Below are 20,491 nucleotides of genomic sequence, written 5' to 3'. Positions count from 1 at the left end.
GTTTCTCATTATCAAATTTTTCCTTGTCGCCTGCCAGCGTCCCTCTCTTAAAGTATGTCATCCTCCAACCACTCAAGATCAGAAATAATACAAAGTGTCTATAAATTTGAACTTCCCTAATTAAAGCCTTGCCCGGGGACATGCTCTCCCATGGCCACCAGGCACGGGATATTTCCTCTCAAACGACACAAATTGGCCCGTGAGCACAACAAATTACATTATGATTACTGCACTGGCCCAAATGCTGTTCATCTTGATAGAGTTAACCCAAAGTGGGCAGGCTTGTCTCCCTACTACTGAGCTAAAAAGGGGAGAAAGAATTACAGTTTTTGGCCGGGGCTTACTGTAAAAACCTGTGTTATAAATTTCCAGCTCATCCAGAGAATCACAGGGCAGACGCACACAATGCACACATCCGTACACACACACGGAAACAGCCATGTAATTCGGGGTTTTTAGTTTGTCCGGTTTTGTTTTTGTTTTTTTGACAGTACTTATTATGTTTATTTATATTGCAGCGCTTACAGCAGGAGCATGGAGGGTTTGTAATTACTGTATCTGAACTTTTGAATTGTGTATCATATTCTGTTGAAATAACATGAGGTTTGACTTGGCCTTGACTTTTTTGTGAAGATTTCCTGAAACAAAACAAAAACTATTAAACAAGAGATCAAAAACCGGTGAGCCTGAAAAATCAGCATTAGGAAGGCATCCAGTGGTTACTTGTACCACAGTGCAGCAGACCCATATGTCTGACCTACTACCAACTGTGGCTATGAGCTACAGGGGCAGGAGGTTAAATGCCCAATTCGAGACTTTTCAACACACATGTCAGTGTTCATGAGGAACAAGGTGGAAGAGGATAAACAGAGGGCGTGTTGCGGCTCTTGAGAACTCCATTATTTTTTTTGCTGTTTTCTGCAATTCATATCTACTGTTATTTTAAAACACTGAATGCAACAACATCCTATCAGAGATCTACAAAAATCATACAGTGGGATAATGAGTCTGCGGGGATGACAGACAGTAGCTCTCCAGAGGAAGAGCTTGTTCCTCCTGTGACTTAATTGGGAGGTTCAACACAGAGCCCGGCTCAAAAATATACACCGAAAACATAATCCAGACGCATGCAGAGCACACGCGCTTAAAATATATCTATTTCCTCGGATGCATGTGCACGCATGTCTCGCACAAACACACGCAATTATATCCAATTTCCCGGCATAAATTTCTCACTCGGATGCACACACACGCAAAACAAACAAACAAACACGTACACTTGACCATTTCATGGCATGGAAACACAGCCGAGGCACGCACACGCAGCCATTTTCTTTTGCACGAGTACATAACCCAGATGCATGCAAAAAATACACACATACGCACACAGGCGGCCCATTCTCATAACTGTAAACTTTCATTTTCTTACAGGGTCACTCTCTCTTTGCTCCTTGACTACTTAGTCTAAGTGCTCAATTAAGCATAGCTTGTTTAGCTGATTTCCCTCCCAGTTTTATTATTGTTGCCATGTGCTTGACTATGTATGCCTTCACTTTTCGACATTCATGGAATTTCTCAGTGATCTCAGTGCTTACTTTACATTTGTCCTCTTCCTTGTTCAGCGTGCTTTTTGGTGCTGAATATACGCCTCTACACACACATAATACGGACTCATACTACTGTAATGTGACTGGAAAAATGTCATGTGGCAAAAAAGTGTATACAACCTTAGTGATCATCTTGTTTGCTGTATGAAATCATGCAATGATGTGATGAAATACTCTTTAAAAATCAGCTCCACTGTGCTTCCTGCAGCGCAGTGTCCTGGTTTTAATAATTGGTACCTCTAAATAGGAGGCAATGATCCAGAGAAAGCCTCCCATGTTGAGCAATCATAATTATCTGACTAAATCCGCTCTTACCACAACAGTATAATTATTATTATTATTCTGGGAACTCGCATGCATGATAAATGTCCTGTATGTGTTGCCATGCGTGACAATGATATTCACCGATAGGCTGTTGTAAAAACAGAGTCAGTTCCTAGCTTTGTCTGGCTAAGACAACTATAAATGACTATTAAAAATGGTGCTTACATTAATGCACTGTAACATCATCAAATCATCATTCTTGCAGACTATAACCAGTTGTAATTAACTTATTTGAGAACCCACAAATCATTCTTCTACAAACAATTTGAGGTTAACTATTAAAGGTGTACCCAGTAGCGTTGCCACAATACTGGAATTTCTGACGAAAAATATCGGCACTGGAAAAACTTACATTGAAGGCAATTTAAAAAAAAAAAAAAAGATAACTAGAACAAGGCTATGACATGAAAACAAAGACTTTTCTTTTCTTGGTTAGTAGCAGTAGCAGAGAGCAGCTGAATGACTGTAGTTAACACTGTCTTTAATTATAGGATTTATTTTAACATTAATAAAATCAATAATCTTCTTGCAGTGCACATGTTCAAGAGCTTCTAAGACTGCAGGAGTGTACGTAAAAAAACAAAAACAAAACTGAGCTCCTGAGGCCGACATGCAACCGGAGCGATGAGATGAGTGACAAGAAGACAGGGGGTGTAAGTGAGTGAGTGTGAGGAGGTGGGGCTATAGGAGCACACAGCGGTGTGTGTTGGTGTGTTCGCTGTTGGAGAGAGAAAAAGCAAGAAAGTAGCACTGACAGAATCAATACGGTGGATAATGACAATTAAAGCATTTCAAATATTCAAAATCAATATCGATATATCAATATTTTCCACAACACTATTTTGCAGGAATTGTCGGCTACGGTTAGTAAACACTATCACCAGCAAAACTGAAAGTGAAAGCCAACCCTAGCTTTGTCCACTTGGCATTTCGTCTCGCTATTGTGTTTTTTAGCGCTGTTTATGGTCTGGCACCTGGTTGCTAAATTTTTTATGCTGTGCCCAGGAACGTCCTGAACATATCAAAATAAGAAGAAATAAAGAAAATACAGGCAGAGGCAGTCTCTGCGAATACACACACCGCCACACACTTCTAGTGGGTCATAAGTGATGATTGAGAGGGATTACTAGAACTAGTTTTCTAGAATAATCTTACATATCTCTAATTAGCTTTTGCAAGATGTTTTAGTCTGATCAGGCCAATAAGATGATCAGTGGGACAATTGACTTGCGACATTATATAACCTTACATCATCTCTCATGTGATAACTCCATTTTTCGTTTCATTTTTGACACTGATTAAGTGCCTTTTCCACAATTAATAGATCACATTTTTTAAATATAAATCCACATGACATACAGGGTTTATAGCTACTGTTTGTATGGTGGAAAATAGTATTAAACTATCAAAAGGCCCAATTATTATCAATTAAAATCAAAGTTTTATTGAACATTTGTAAGCCTTTTGACTTTTAATGACATTAGCTCTAATTATGGATACAATAATGTAACATTATATGTTATGCAATAATGCCATCATGTCATAAATGGTGCAGTGGTGTGCCACTTAAAACCCAATAACCCACTGGACACGCTCAGTGACTAACAACAGCTGATTCAGAAGTCACTGCAGTAGTGCATGCGGCCTCTCTTGGCTTGCCGCTGAAGTTCAGCCGTGCACGCGCACGGTCGAGCAAGAAGTAGAATCCGGTAATTGCGTGCTGCGTCTTGGCTGGACTCATTTCACACACGGGCCGCCTCTGTGGTAACAACAGAGTCCCCCTCCCCATCAACTAGCCTCCTCTGGTCTCCCAACCTCCTCCAGTGAACCGTTTTCATAAATCATGTCATTAAGATAACGTCGTGAGCGCGACTGGGGCTCATACATCACAGCAGAGGCCCTCACTGGACTGGGACACGGTTTTATTTCTGTCCAGACTTTCAGTGCATCAACGAAACTAAATATACCCTGCAGAGTACCTACATTAAAACAGGTTATCATCTTAAAAAAATCTTTACTAGAATACAAACTGCTCTGTTTTGCCTGACATGTCACAAACAGACCACATATAAAGCCAAATGGAAGTTGTGAGATCATTTCTTCAGTTCATTGTACTTGCTCAAAATGTTGTAGACTTTCTACACCTGAGAAATGCAATGCTGCACTGTATGTTTGACAATTCAGTTCTCTTTGTATGTTACACCTAACACTTGACAGAGACAGATCTCAGTCTGGGGCAGATGTGATTCCAGTGAAAATTGATGGCGCTTGTCAAATAAGGATGATTCACATGCAGCCTAGAGCCTGTTAGAGGCCTCACCTGTAGACACAGCTGAAACTTAAAGTCAAATACATTTCTCCTGCATGTTTTTGATTTTGCAGCTGGCATTACATAAGATAAAATTTGGTTTTAACAGCTAAATCATGCAATAATGCCCAGTCTTGATGTTTGCTATAATGGTTTTATTTGTAAACAAAAATGTCTAGATTTTTTTTTTAAGTAACTTTGAAATATTTTTGTGTAACTGAGGTGCCTAACAGACATTGCTGATTTAAACCCAGCAGCCATTAGCGACTTCTTGTTTGACTTTATCCGACCTGGATGACTGAGAATCTTCGTAGGCATATTGCTGTCAAAATGCAGTCATTAGCTACGCTGATTGTACCGCAGGATGTCGGCCAAATGGCACACGACCCAAGTCTTTTAAAGCCAAAGCATGAGCTGAGGTTACTAACATCTGTCCCTAACAAAAAATAGCCATAAATACTCCCTTGGGCTTGGTAATAATGTGCGTTTAGTGCCAGGGGTGGAAGTACTCAGATCTTTACTCAAGTATAAGTAGAACAAAATTTACTTTAGTTATCAAAAGTAATAATACATCATTATATTTATTAGTTAGGGTTAGCCACCAACATGGCATTTTTGCCTCTGTTACCAGTTGATGATTTGCTAAGGTATATTTATAAAATTAATTACAATAGTATTTTGAGTGCCAGCAAAACTAAGCCCCGATCCTAACAGAACAGAAATTAAATTTGAGCTATCATGAATAATTCAGGCCTGATCATTTATTATGTCACTCATGTAAAACGTCTTTTATTGTGCAAAAGCATTCATTATTTTATCATCAGTATTGTTGCGCCAGCTCACCTTTTGGGTTCACACAGTCTATTTCAGGATGCTCGAGATTTGCAGTGCAATAATTAAACTACCATTAGACTTAATGCCTGTTTGCGTTCAACTAATTTCTTATGACATTGCGATCATTCACATTTCGGAGACGGTAATTAGTTGACGGAGATAATAAATCTTTTGTGTTTGTTTTAGGAATGTTGGTGTGTTGCCTTTTCTCCGCTTTAAATGAGGGGTTACTCTCATTATATCCTGTACACCCTGCAGCATGCAATTTATTCATATAGGAGAAGTGCTCTCAAAATAATGGCTGAGATCATATTATCAGTTCAAATAATCAATGCAGTTTCTTCTCATGTTTACAAGCTTGTCAGAAACGTTGCCTTGATGGTAAATCCTGGCCTTGTTCTGAAACCGACACGTATGAAGAGAAGCACTGAGAACAAAAGACAGATGTGTCCGGTTAAGTACCCTTCCTTCAGCACTATCATGGCTCATTTTAACCAAGCCATCCACGACCCCCGTGCATGGACATCTGTCTGTCAAAGATGGAACAAAAAAATGTAAATGGACGCTATTTAATGCGGGCCAAAGCACACATTAAATATGAAGGACGTGAGTCTTTGCATGCCCTCCCAGACTGAGGGGAGGGAAAAAAGGGAGGCAGAGGGAGCTGATTTAGAGGAACGGGCCAAGAAGCACCCCATCCAGAATCAACATTACTTCAAACATGAGGTCATCTAAACATCTGTCTACAACATGTCCACCGGGAGTTCAATCAAAGCCCCGCTGAAACATGTACAATTGTTTCTGGAAATAAATATTAGGCCTAATTCGACTGTGATTGGTGCAGCCACTCGGGAATCGCTCATTGCTAACTGCAGTCTCTGTCAGTGGTACATGTACACACACACACACATACACACACACACTGACTTTATTTATTTGATTCCCCCCTCTCCTCTTTTCTTCCTCTCCTTCATTTAGGCTAAGTGGCTTTATTTGTTCTTTCCCGACTGATTTCAGGTTCACTGTTTAAAACCAATTAAAACCGTAGAGCTGCGGCACAGTTTGAGCGAGGCTCTGACAGTCTGGAGGGAGAGCTGCAGTAATCACATGCGGGGCGTCTGTCTCATGTCGTCACAGTCCATTTGCTGGAGACGGATCGATTTACTCATGGAGTTTTAAAAAATGCATCCACCAAGGAAATAACAAAGGACTTAGAGAAAACATTACAGCAATGTGCATGTAACTAGATAGATTTCAAGTTTTGACTTTTAGAATTTGGTTCACTGTGTATTTAATCACTATGACACTGTTATTTTAATGACGTTTTTCTGCCCCTGCTTCCATCTTTTAATCGACTTTTCTTTAGATAACAGACCATAAATTTCATTGAGTATTTTTTTAACAAATACTTGTAAGCTGCCTACCTTCCAAAGCACACATACATCACTTCTCTGTGTATCCAGAAGTCCTAACCCCTAAAAAGTTGTAACATCCCTTTACCATAAAAAGAGATTCAGTGTGCAACTACTACCACCTTGTGGACAAACTAAGAATGGACGTTACAGTATGAACTAAAGTTCAAGCACACATCTGCACTGCAGAGTAAAATGTGACTTATTACTGCACAACAGTGTTTATTTAGACTTCAATTCACTGTAAATAACTCCAGCAAACTGCAATGAACAATTCTGTTCACTACCAGGTTAATCTTCTGATAATTTTCTCAGTTAACTGATTGGAATTTGGACCATAAAATGTAAAAAAAAAAAAAAAAATAGTGACAATAGCTACGACAATTTCCTGAAGCCTTAAATGTTATCAAACAGCTTGTTTTGTCCCAACAACACTGTGGGACCTAAAGATATTCAGTGTACAATTCCATTAGACAATTTTCCCAAACACTTTTGGGTGGCAGTAGTTCAGTCCATCGGGGACCTAGGTTGGGAACCAGAGGGTCACCGGTTAAGTCCCTGTACAGACCAAGTATGGAGCGTGGACTGGTAGCTGGAGAGGTGCCAGTCTGCCTCCTAAAGCACTGCCAAGGTGCCCCTGAGCAAGGCACCGAACCCCCAACTGCTCGGCTGCCCTCACTCTAACATCTCTCCATTCAGTGCATGTATAGGTCCAGTTTGTGCATGTGTGTGTATTAAGCATCAACTATATCTGTAAATATAAAGTACACCTTTTTCTTCTTCTTCGATACAAGTCACCCAAGTCAACCTCTTAACTACTCATAGGCACATTTGATACACTTACAAAACCCAAAGAGCTAGCTATCAAATATGACATAAAAAGACAACGATCTGAAAGAAGGGTGCAAATTTACATGATAAACCTTCATCTTGAGAATCCCTTCAATTTATCCTGACCCCACTGAGTATCACAAGATTAATTAGAGACCATCTTGTGACAGGATCATACCAGCTGCAACACAGCAATCTACGACTTAAAACGTATTTGGGCCAAGGGCCCCTTCTCTATTTTCTACCCCCCTACTTCTGGCACTCTTGCTGTGACCACACCTTTAAAGTCAACCTTTATTTTGATCTCAACTACACATCTGTAAAGTTTTATGACTGCATCACACACAATCACCAGGTGCAAACAATGTCATCCCCACTGTCGCCCAAAAAAAAGACTGGCAAGATTTATCGAAAAACAATTGCTTTGGCTCTAAAACATAACCACAGAAACATGTTAACATCACAAAATAAGCACACTGTATTCCACCAGGTGCTCAAAAGAGAGGTAAAAATGACTGTTGCCTGCTCGCACCACAGGATGTCAAACTGCACAAAAATACAGCTTTTTCTACTTCATTCACATTTAATTTTTAAACTCTACAACTGGCTCGGTCATAAATTAACACTGGTCTGTCTCCATCTATAAAAGAGGTGTAGGTTTACGGTTGTTAAAACTTAATCAGAATGAAAAAGTGGAGGTAGAGTGGAGGTGAGGAAAAACACTGAGGTCATTCTGCTCAGGGTGAAAACCTCTGTCCCATCATTCTTGGTGAAGATGGACGAGAGCCCCTCAGCCTCTGGTTGGAGGTTCAGGAGAGCAGGTTGTCAGACCCAGGGGACTTGTGAGGTGTAAACAGGGAGGGACAAGCAACAACGCCAGAGTACTATGACACCTCACTTGTCATAAAAACATCACCTGAGACAAGTCACATCAGGAGTCCTTTATAATTAGTTGACAGAATGAAAAGAAGTGTTCACTGCCAATTTAAATTACATCACACAATATTTTTAAATCAGCTTAAGTTCAAATGACCAACATAAATAGACTCAATAGCCGATTGGGGTCCTCACCTTCTACTAATGATGGTAATGGAGCCACCTTTGCACAGCTCCAAAAATAAATACATATATAAAGCTTAAAATTTGGCAAATGAAAAGCCAGAACACTGCGTTTACTACTGCTGGAAGCCACTGTTGGTTCCTTCTTCAATAAACCATTGTGTGTGAGCAAAGTGTTGGCATAAATGAGGTAAATATTGGACTTCTGGAACCAAAATCATTCCGCTGTAAAACACCTGGAATATACTGCACAAGCTGTTTAGAGACGCTTTTGAAATTGTGTGATTTTCTGGAGCAGTAAAAAAGATCACGCCATTAACTTTAAGAGCATGAGAGAGGACTGAGTGGACTGAGCAGTGGGTGTCACACTCATTTCTACTGGCTCCGACACAGATTGTAAGAAGATAATGACACTTAAGGACTAAAACATTCACTCAAGTGACAGAGGACTTCTACCAACCTCTATCAGTAACCACAGGAACTGCAACAACAATGACATGATGTGAAACTCTCCTTTGACCCTTTAACAGCAGACTGCAACACAAAAACAGCCACATTTTTGGGACAGACACAAGTAAGCGTAAAATAAATAAATAAATGTAGTGGAGGATAGGTACGAGAAACACAGGAAATTCTTTAAGATTCAAGACTGAAAATCTGTTGGTATAAAGAGGGAAGAGAACAAATTGTTGGCCACAAGCCGAGTACAGAGAGTCACTTGTTGAGTCACTTCTGTGGATTATAGTTATTTTGTGCAATGGTGCTATAAAAACACATATTTAGCTGTTTGTAAAGTGAAATTTAAACATGAAAAATTAAACTATACCACTAACAATGTTACTATATTTAAAGAGGCTCACATGAACATGCAAACATTTGATAAAACATTTTTAAAAAAGTAATTTCAGCCATCTCTTAAATTAGGATTTAATATGTATTATTGTGATTTCAGAATATGCAAAAACAATAGCTCCCGACAATAGAGAGACTTTGCTAAAGACTCTGGACAGTGTGGACAGACGGACAAAAAACACCCTTCAGCGTTGATGATCAACGTGGTGAGTGAGCACAGTACCAACACCAGGAATAAAAACATGAGGAAAGAGTTTTGTGTTCCTTATTGTTTACAGATGTTGGCTTGTTCGGCTAGAGGAAGAAAAACTGACACCATGAAGAGACAGTCTACACTGATAATCGCTTCACAGTCTTGCTCGTTTGATAGCTTTGTACGACTTGTTTTTCACAAATAACCAAGACAGGAACATTATATTCGACTTATTTTCTGCACTGAACAATTAGCGGCAGACTGCAAACTGGCGACAGCAGCTAGATGACGGGACGAGCAAAACATGATACGGAAAATTCACGTTGAGGATCACATAAAATAGTGTTGACACAACTGTCACAAAAGCACAACAAGGCTTTTATGAATAAAACAAACTTGTAAGACACCCTTCCTACAAGACTGATTTTGTATTCTCAGTTTAGATTGCGTAACAATTTACGCAACAACCAGCTTTTACTGAGCAGCCACATCATGTCAGTACATCCCATTCATTCCACAAAAAACACACACCACCACAACCCTGGACTGCTGGTCGCTGAGCTGCACATGCAGAGCAACAGAGAACAGAGACTTCATTTTCCCAGTAACTGTTTATGTAGCATGAATGATTACTCATTCACTGTCATTCATTATCACTACCCATAAAACGCCTTTAACGCAGGACACCTGCACAACCTTTAACAACAGCAGAAAAAGTTATATTTTTGGAAACGCCCTTCTTACAGACTCATTTTTGCAGAACCTTGCTCAGAGATTTGAGGAATGTAAATGATTAACTACCAATCTTGTCTTGGGTTTTGCTTTTATATAACATGCGTGAGAAAAAGAAGAAATCATCAGCTTTTCATGCAGCTGACTTCCTCCTGCTGTTACCACTTTCTGTGACACTGCAACTGATAATTCTTTAATATGAGACAGAGCAGACAGAGTAATGCAACAATGAACATCCACTTTCCCTAAATTACAAGTCAGTCCACTACTACTTTAATCTGCAGGGAGTTTATCTGTTTGCTATAGCTCTTTCCGCATATTTATTTTGTTTACAGTAATGCAAAGGGAGTGTATTGACTGGCGAGCCATCCTCTGGCTCAATGATCTTGTAATTATTGTGGCATTTGGGTGTGTTATCTATTATGGTAGCAGGTTACATGGAGGAAATACCCTTGGAGGATGTAAATCTCTCTGGCACTGCAACCAAAACTCCATTCACAATCAAGATAAGCTTAATTCATGTTTTTTTCAGCTCTACAGCCATATTCATGTGACTTCCACGAGTCTTATTTTGAACGCCAGACTGCTCTCTAAGTTATTGTAAAACTAGGATGAAAACATTTGGTGGGTTTCCACCTCCACCTCATCTCGTATCAACGCTAATCATCAAAATATTCTTTTTCAGCAGCTGTATCCACTTTGCCCGTCAGCAAACACGAGTTGGCAACGTGTCTGCCATGTTACGCAATGTTACCTCACTACATACAATGTGGAGGGAACAGATGATTTTTGTGAAGGTTAAAAGAGTAAAGGAGAGCACAGAGGCAAGAGGGTTAACTTCAGCTCACTTCCTGGTTGGACAGGACATCTGTTCCTGTCTGGAACAGCGTGTACTCTTGTTTACAGCTAGTCCAATTCTTGCCCCCAGCACTCCCTATGTCAGTCTGTGATTTGTATTTAATAGACCTTTTTCACAGCAGACATTTTGAGATGTCCTAGTAGGAAAAGCACAGATGTATTCAATAACATTAATGACAGCTGCATTCCACTTAGGGGAGGTCCTGGTATTGCGCATGCTGGTTTACTTGAATAGCTTACTAGGACACCTAATGGAAGTGAGACGTCATTAATGTTCAGAATGCACATCACCTGTTGAAGTACAAGATGTTTATTTCTCTGCTCTGTTTTATGACATACATCATTGCCTAAAATCCCAAACAGCCTTTACCATCAACTTTCCTATAGTAGTGATGATTAGAACATTAATACTAGGCATGCAACAAGAGGTTTTTTTTCCACTTCCGTTTCGAAAACTAATGAAAAGTAATATAATGGGATGGTTTGCCATCGGACATTACATATTCAACAAGTACAACTATTGTAAAGAGGTTAAATATATACCTGATGGCACAGAGCACCAGCCCCTCTCAGGACATGTTTCATTACATATCATCTGACTATATAATCATTATTGAAGGCCAGCTCTGTCCTGGGATGCTTTCTCGACCCAGTAGAGGTAGTGGGAGCTCCTTCAGTGACAGGCTGCTTCACCTACGGTGTTTGAAGGAGAGATACCGCAGCAGGTCCTACATTCCTGCTGCTGTCAGACTATACAACCAGCACTGTTCCCATTAGACCATACATACTAAAACTATAGACAATGAATCATCACTCCTGCGCAATATCTACATTTCCATCGGTCAATAATGTAAAATCAGTCATTCCGCCTGTCTCTATTATATTCTGCTTCTTTTTGATGCTTCCTTATTATATTGCTTTGTGATTTATACTGTTTGCTTATTGTACTCTTTTTTTTTTTTTTTTTTTTTTACAGTTTACTTATTGGACGTATTTATATATTGTATTTTATTTCTGCTGATGCTTCCTGTTTGCACTCTCCTTTTGCTGCTATAATGTTGCAAATGTCCCTGCTGTGGGATGAATAAAGGGTTATCTTATCTTATTAATGAGGAGCTCTCCTTGTCTTTTCATTTTCTCAATCACTGTATACGTTGATTTTCAAAGTACTACTATTGCTTTTGAGCTGTATCAAATGTCTTACTGACAGTTTAGATATGGTGAGAATATGAGTGGTGACTGAAAGGTTTTGAGCCTAACCCTGAAAATGAGTAGCTAGGCAAGCCAAATTACATTTTTTATACTCTACTACCTTTTTCTTATTATCATTAACCATGCTCATGTTTCAAACTCTTTTTGTTATATTTTTGCAGCTTCTACAAGTGAATAGTGGTCAGTGAGTTGTTGAAAAATCAAAATGTCTTCATCTCAAATGAATGTCCATCTCAAATCCACCACAATATGCTCAATACTCAACATGACAATGCCCTTCATGTGCCACAGTCAAACACATGGGTACAAGCATTCAAGCGTGGCAGGGAGAGTGTGTGTAGGGTCCCAATCTGAGGAGCTTTCTTCCACTGGGATAAAGGCGCTTCAGCACTGCTGGAGCAAGTGTGTAGCATTTGAGGGGGATTATGTAAAAAATAAAAGCACTGAAAAATCTGTATCTTGTTTTGTTTCCTTGAGGCTCAAAACTTTTCAGTCAACCCTCCTACTTGTTGTAATTATTGTCATTAGTAGTTTCATTGTTATTTTTGTAGTTTTCCTGTTTTTCTTTTGTACCATTTTATGTTGGATTTATGATGTAATGTTTACTGTGGACTCATGGAAGAGTGGTTGTTGCCATGGTAGTGGCTAATGGTAATCCAAATAAATAACGTTAATTAAATAAATAAATGCTATCATTCTACATGTGCTTTTCCAACTATGACAGGTCAAAATGTCTGCTGTGAAATAAAGTGACAAAGGAAGGCCAAGTTTGACTCCAGTGTAACTTAGCCGATATTTTAAGCTAACCATGACTTCACAAAGCCTTATCTGTTAAAATATTTATTACATGAGAGGTACAAAACTGAGGTTGTAGCTTACATTCGAGTCACCGTTTTCCCCTAATGCTAAGAAAAGATTTTTGGCTGTATATTTTTAGGGTTATTTCCCACCAACGCCTACTTAACGTTCAGTATGAATGTGGCTATCAAGCTTGTAATGTTAACCTTGGGCCACTAAAATTACGTATTAAGGTGATGGGACACATTGCAGCTGTAGTTTCATCGTGAAAAATTCGTCATAAGTTCAATATCCTGCGAAATATAGAACTAAAATCACTGCACAGTCGACACAGGTGAAAAAATGTCACTCATTAAGCTAATTTATGACGTTAGCATACAGCCGGTGCTCCTTCAACGTATCACTCAGCCGTTAACAGAAACCGTTAGGATTAAGTTATTTAAAGTATGAACTCACCGGGTCCAAGGCGACATTTTGGCGACTTGTGAGGAGTTAAAAACTTTGTCAAGCAGGTGTAACGTCAGAAAACACACAATTAATCCAACAACAGAGGGGGTGACTTCCGTAAACTTCTAATTACAGTTAAAACAAATCATCAAATATGGCGCCTCTGTGCCGCGCGATTTCTTCCTCACTTAAGGACCGGGGAGCTGCTGCGCTCAGTGCTGCCACCGGTGGCCAGAATCTGAACTGCAGCATACTGGTGATATTTCATACTGTGTATTATTAAGCGGTTTATAATGACTTTAATCAACGTCAGACATTCTCTATAAGTACCTTGTATTTGAGAAAAGTCAACTCATTATAGTGTCAGAGAGTTTCTTCAGCTTAAGAAGAAAGAGAATGTTTTCAACACAAAAAGGAATGCTTCGTCCTTCAGTTTACATACACATGATTTTCACTGGACAGGAAGATTATAGAAATTGTAATCTGAGAGATAACTAAGCGGCCAGATAAATAGTAAAAAGCACAATATTTGCCTCTGAAATGTAGTGATGCAGAAGTATAAAGCTACAGAAAATAGATATACTCAAGTACAAGTAACTCTAAATACTACTTAGATACAATACTTGGTGATAGTAGGCCTGTATCCCATTTAAGGGATGTACAATATATAGGGATGAAAAACATGCAAGGGCCACTTCTTCTTTGTGCATATGGTGATAAAGCTTTGTATTTAGTAACTAACAGAGGTGGGACCAAGCCACAAGTAAGTCTCAAGTCTCTGCACTCAAGTCCCAGTGCAAAGACTGACAATTCCAAAGTACTAAACTTTGAGATTTAACTCCTAAACAAATCATAATGTGCTCTTCGCTAAATTTATTTTAACAACAAACATTAAATCAACACAATAAATTGACAAAAATCACGAATGCTTTAAAAAATAATTCAGAAAGTGCAACTGAACTTAATCATAACAAAGTAATGCTGACATTGTACTGTCATAGTATATAGCACTATTAACCAGCAGCCTACCACAACAGAATGAAGTTTGTATGTTTGTGTCCTGTCTTGTTGTTTTTATTATATCTCATATTGGAAAAGTGTCTATAACTTTCTCTTCCCAAACTGGCCTGGCAGAAGGTATCAAGTATATTCAAGTCATTAGATTTAAGTTGAGTCCAAAGCCATTAAATTAATAAGTCTGACTCGAGTACACACCCCTGGTAACTAAAGCTGTCAGACAAATGTAGGCTAGTGGACAAAAAAGTAGCCTACAATATGTCCATCTGAGAGTCAGTGGAGTAAAAGAATAAAAGTTGCATAAATACTCAAGTAAAGTTCAAGTACTTAAGTATTGTGCGTATTCTCCCTCAGATAAGATAAGAAAATACCAAGGAAAATAAGAATTTATTTAAAAAAAAGGGTATAGTGGGATCATTACAAGTTAAAACAAAAACAGTTCAGAGTGTATTGCAAAACAGAGTTAGCATACCACAACAGCTCATCAAAGTAGAAAACATCGAGTGCATGCTCGAATTCACCGAGTGGACCCGCCACAACAAGGTAACGTCAACGTCACGTTCAGTTGCATTAAACCTTAATCAGTGATTGCTCGCTGAGATCATGTCTGATCAGTAACAGACATCAATGCAGTGGCTAACGTTATCTGGCAATATATCATGTGTAATAGCCAAGTTTTGCTTGAATATATGCAACACAGAAAATAAAATGCTGTAGTCAATTTGTTTAAAACCTTAGCTTCATCCATGTTATTATGTTGGTCACACACATTAACACATATGCACCCCACAGACAGCAGGTCTATGTTAAGTAGAATTAAGTATAAGGTCAAGTAAACCCAACATATGATGTCCACATGTGAGTGTCTCAAGGGGATGGTTTAAATCTAATCATTGTTCTTCTTTGACAAATTGCATATTTTCAATGTGGCAATCACTCATAGGGGCCCATTCTTCAGTTCTGGAGGGCCCACTCTCTCTATGGGCCCCAGTGCATTGTCTATATTCACGCCCCTGCCTCCAGAGTCACTTGACTGACTGTACGCATGCGCATACTGACTTCCTGCCTCAGTGGCTCTTCCGTGAACACACCAGTCGGTTTCCCAGCACATGAACTATCTTGGCACCGTGTGTATCATCTTTGAGCGAGAAGCTCTCTCCCAACAATTTATCGGTTGTTGATTATGTACGCATGTGCGATTAAACCCCAGAAACGTGTCAGTGCGCTCTCGTGGGAACTAAGGTGCGCGAGGCCGACGTCACTGCACTTATTAGTTACATTGTTGCTATGCTACATACGTCCAGCAACGTGCACGCTCCATAAACCATTGCGTAACAAGAATCGGTTGAAGTAGAAGTGAAACAAGAGTTTGTGTTTACCTGCTGATCCGCCGGCTATAATCTGATGGGAGGCTTCCCGCAGCATGCTCCGAGGCTTTGTGGCTGTCATGGTTGGTGTGTCCTAACAGAGGAAACACAGCCTGTGTGTGAGACAACTTATCTCCACTCTTACCATGAGCCCCTATCTTATCATAAGAGTGTGTAACAGCAGCTCCAGCCCCGGTGAACACTCACCTCCCGGTCCCTGCTCCTGCTCTGAGGTGAAGCTGCTGTGTGTAGTCTCCTGTCCCACTGTGATCACTGGAGTTTACTGCGCTCCTGTAGTTGCAGCCCACGCTGGAGAAAGCGCAACAGTGATATCTCTCCGAGTGCTCTGAGGCTAGGCTAGGCTAATATGGAATCAATTACCAGCACAAAAAAAGTGCTGCTTCAGTTTCACCCTCCCATTGCCTCACAGCAGTGATGTGGGGAATACTGTAAATAAAAAATGGATAAACCCTGACCCCTCTGCACGGATCAATAAATGGCAAACAATCACAGAAGCTGCACAAAGGTCATTTTATTCTCATTAATGTACATATATAGTGTTTTTTTAACGATATTACTGATGCTTACTGTTCATATTATAACAGTGAGCTTTATTTGACTGCTTTTTTTGTTTGTTTATTTTTACATTTACGTTACAGCTACTGTACAGTAGAACACTAATCACTGGTTTACCATTAGGGGGACCATGTTCAGTCAGCACCTTAGGCAACCCAAGCCTTCAGGGGGTCTGGGGGGATTTTTTTTTCCCAGGAGATATTTTTAGAAACTTAAACTAACCCGATCATTGTAAAGCATTTTGAAACAAAAATCACATATCAGGGTTTCTCAGCCTTCCTGTGGACAACCTACTCATAGTACAACCTGGCATATACTATAATTGTAATTTCTTTTCTATAACTGACAGCGTGTTACCCTATTTATTTATTTCTAGTATTTTTATTTATTTATTTTGCATCTGTTCTGTATTCCTTATGTTTGTCAAATCAGGGTCTTCAGCATACCTTGTATATACTTTTACTGTAATTTTATTCCTTTAACTTGCAGTGTGTTACCCTTTATCTTATCATTATTATTATTACTGCATTATTATTATTATTTATTATTTATTAATTTATTTTCGTCTTATTGTTGTCCATTTTTTCATTTATTTCATTACGTTTTATTGACTATTAATATATATTTTTGCTTTTGTACTGTATTCCTTATGTCTGTTTTTGTATTAAAATGTAAAAAAAAAAAAAAGAAAAGAAATCACAAATAAAATCTATTTAAAAAAAAAAATCCCAGACTGTTTCTCAGCCTTCCTGTGGACAACCTACTCATAGTACAACCTGGCATATCCCATAATTGTAATTTCTTTCCTTTAAATGGCAGTGTGTTATCCTTCATTTTATCATTATTATTATTATTACAACTATTTTTTTCTTAAATTAATTTGTTTTCGTCGCCATCGTCCTTTTTTGTTTTTACTTTCTGTCCTGTATTCCTCTTTTTTAGGTAACTACAGGCAAATAATAGTACACAAAGCACAGATCACAACATGATAACATGACAATATGGTCTCATACAAACAAACAAAACATAACAAAAACACCCCCCCCCCCCCCCCCCCCCAAAAACAAAAACAAAACAAAAAAAAACATTAGACTTACACAGACCAAAGTGGATAAAAGAAAAGACATATTAAATTTAGTAGGATCAAATCAGTAATTCAAATGATTAAGTTAATATAGTACTAATAAAAAATAATCACAGTTTATATGACAGGTAGAGTGTAATTATAATTCTATATAGTTCCACTTTTCACTAGAGCAAATTTTCTTCCATTTCATGTTATGTTGTGCCACTTTGCAATAGTTTGTAGCAATATTTTTTTTCCGTAATGAATTGTATGTGTTTTTGTATTGTTAAAATGTAAGAAAAAAAAGATAATAATCAGAAATATTAAAAAAAAAAAATTGCAGATGAGGGTTTCTTAAAGTTTTGGTGACTGAGTGCCATTTTAGGTAGCCAGCATATGATTGAGGGCCACACAGGAAACGTTTTTAATTACATTTTTATGACTTACTAACATTAACATTACAAAAACTATCACAGTCATCAATGATAAATCCTACGTAACATTCAAATTACATTTTAGTTTTCCACTTTTTAATACAATTGAAAGTCATGAAACAGAGGGACAATACAGTGTTTGGCACTGACTGGAGTACAGCAACATTGAGCAAGACAAACCACATGAACAGCACAGCGTAATACTAGAATCAGTTATAATAATGAGGGGGGAGGGGATCCCTTCAATAGGCAACATGTTATAACTACTACCTTGGCACAGTTTAGCAGTACAACTACTTCAGCAGGTTCCAGCAAGTTACACGTCATGATTCATCAGAAGGAACTTCCTTTCTGTGTTTAATTTCAACATCAGACTCAAAATCTAGATTTTGAGCATCAAGCTTCAAAGTGAGCTGACAGTACCTAATGTGGACTGTGTGTGGCCTTAATTAAACATTATTTTAACTAAGGATGAATGTACTGATGAGTTGGTTAATTGTTTGGTCTATGAAATCTCAGAAAGTGTGTAAAATGCCCCAGAGTCCAAAGTGACAATACATCAAAACCCACTGACATCCTGATTACCGTAGAGGAAAATAAAAAAGAGGGTTGTCTGACTCCTCAAAGCTGTCACTGTCGTCATGTCCGTTCTCGCAAATATATTTTCCTTGATTACAGTCAAACAAACAAGAAGAAGAGCAGCAAATCCTCATTTTTGAGAAGCTTTAAGCAGCAAATACCTGGTTTTGTTCTTGCTAAATATCCCAAATGATTATTATTGAAATCATTGCTTATCAATCATTTAATCAGCTGTGTTCAACTTGAATTCAGCCGCAGCACAATAACAGCCCATTTTTACAGCCACATTTCAGTCCTACAGGAGGTAGTTAAGTGTTCAATAGAAATTGGCTGGAGTATCCCTTTAAGAATATTATATCACACGTTTTAAACTGATAATCCAGAACAGTTATAATCATCTGAATAATGACGTTTAATGTAACTGGTATTCACCCTTGAACAGAATCTCTAAAAGTGGCTCACAGGGTCGACAGGTTTACATGAGTGACATGTACGGTAAGAGGCCCCTTATATAAACCACACATGAACATTGTCCCCTCCTCAACCCACATTATGTAAGGTTATGTAATGTTTTAAACATGTCTGATTCTCATTTCTTTAGCGGTCAAATGTGCTAGATCAGATTGTTATGATGTTGGATTGTCACTCTTTTAAGTTCACCCGCATGTCCCAAGTTAAAATCAGCAGTACACACTGCACCAACCAGACAAACATGTGACATCACATATTTGTTATGTAAAACTGTTGTCTGGTAACTTTTTCAGTTGTTTACACAGCATACGTACCTGAAACACAGTATACAAGAGGAAATGGAAAGAACAGTTAACAGGATAATTAAAGGGACACCTAACCTTTAATAAAGCGTCACAAGACTATGAGCTTTAACATGTTAAAGTTCAGTTAATCAGTCTCAGGATGATAAAGATAACATAAAGCAGCTTGTCGCAGCAGCACAACATGAGGACAGGCAGCGTTTCCACAGAATTTCAGGTAAAAATAAAGCTGTAATGATTCATTAAGTAGGCACAAAGTTGAAGTGAGAACAGGCTGGGCAGGCTCAGTCTTCTCACATGTGAGGATTTCTGCAGTGATGGGATGTAACAAAGTACATTTACTCAAATGCTGTACTATACGCATTTATGTTACTTTTGTACTTCTACTCCTCTACATTTATCCAACAGCTGTAGTTCCATCCATCCATTTTCATCCGCTTATCCAAAGCCGGGTCACAGGGGCAGCAGGCCAGGTAAAGCACCCCAGAGGTCCCTCTCCCCAGCAACACGTTCCAGCTCCTCCTGGGGGACCCCAAGGCGTTCCCAGGCCAGATGAGATATGTAATCCCTCCAGCGTGTTCTGGGTCTGCCCTGGGGCCTCCTACCAGTGGGATGTGCCTGAAATACCTCCAACGGGAGGCGCCCAGGAGCCATCCTGATCAGATGCCCGAACCACCTCAACTGACCCCTTTTGAGGTGATGGAACAGTGGCTCTACTCCGAGCTCCTTCCGGATGTCCAAGCTCCTCACCCTATCTCTAAGGCTGAGCCCAGCCACCCCACGGAGGAAACTCATTTCGGCTGTTTGTATCTGCAATCTCATTATTTCGGTCACTACCCAGAGTTCATGATCATAGCTGGGGGTTTGGAAATAGACGGACCAGTAAATTGAAAGCTTCGCCTTCCTGCTCAGCTCCCTCTTCATCACGACGGTCCCGCATAATGCCCGCATCATTGACCACCTATCCATCTCTCGCTTCATTCTACTCTCACTCATGAACAAGATCCTGATATACTTGAACTCCCTTGCTTGGGGCAGTAACTCCCTCCCAACGCAGAGGGGGCAATCCGCCTCTCATCTCAATCTGACTGCTTCACATTCTGCTGCAAACCTCCCCAGTGCATGCTAGAGATCATGGTGTGATGAAGCCAACAGAACCACATCATCTGCAAAAAGCAGAGATGCAGTTCTACGGTCACCAAACTGGACCCC

The 20,491-nt window shown here is 39.2% G+C and overlaps 1 protein-coding gene across 1 annotated transcript in view; it reads right to left on the bottom strand.

Moving 5' to 3' along the window:
• Nucleotides 1-16,285, bottom strand: part of slc25a21 (solute carrier family 25 member 21) — a 138,746-nt gene extending 122,461 nt beyond the window's left edge. The window contains exons 1-2 of the mRNA XM_033643058.2: nucleotides 16,059-16,285; nucleotides 15,864-15,945 (exon numbers count right to left, since the gene is read on the bottom strand). Of these exons, the coding sequence (XP_033498949.1) occupies nucleotides 15,864-15,933 (70 nt within the window). The 5' untranslated portion in view covers nucleotides 15,934-15,945; nucleotides 16,059-16,285. The remainder of the gene's footprint in view (nucleotides 1-15,863; nucleotides 15,946-16,058) is intronic.
• Between the last annotated feature and the right edge of the window lie 4,206 nt (nucleotides 16,286-20,491).

This window comes from Epinephelus lanceolatus, chromosome 15, assembly GCF_041903045.1.
Source record: "Epinephelus lanceolatus isolate andai-2023 chromosome 15, ASM4190304v1, whole genome shotgun sequence".
Taxonomy (NCBI): domain Eukaryota; kingdom Metazoa; phylum Chordata; class Actinopteri; order Perciformes; family Serranidae; genus Epinephelus; species Epinephelus lanceolatus.
Note: the sequence above shows the minus strand (reverse complement) of the source record. Positions and strands in the feature narration are given on the sequence as shown.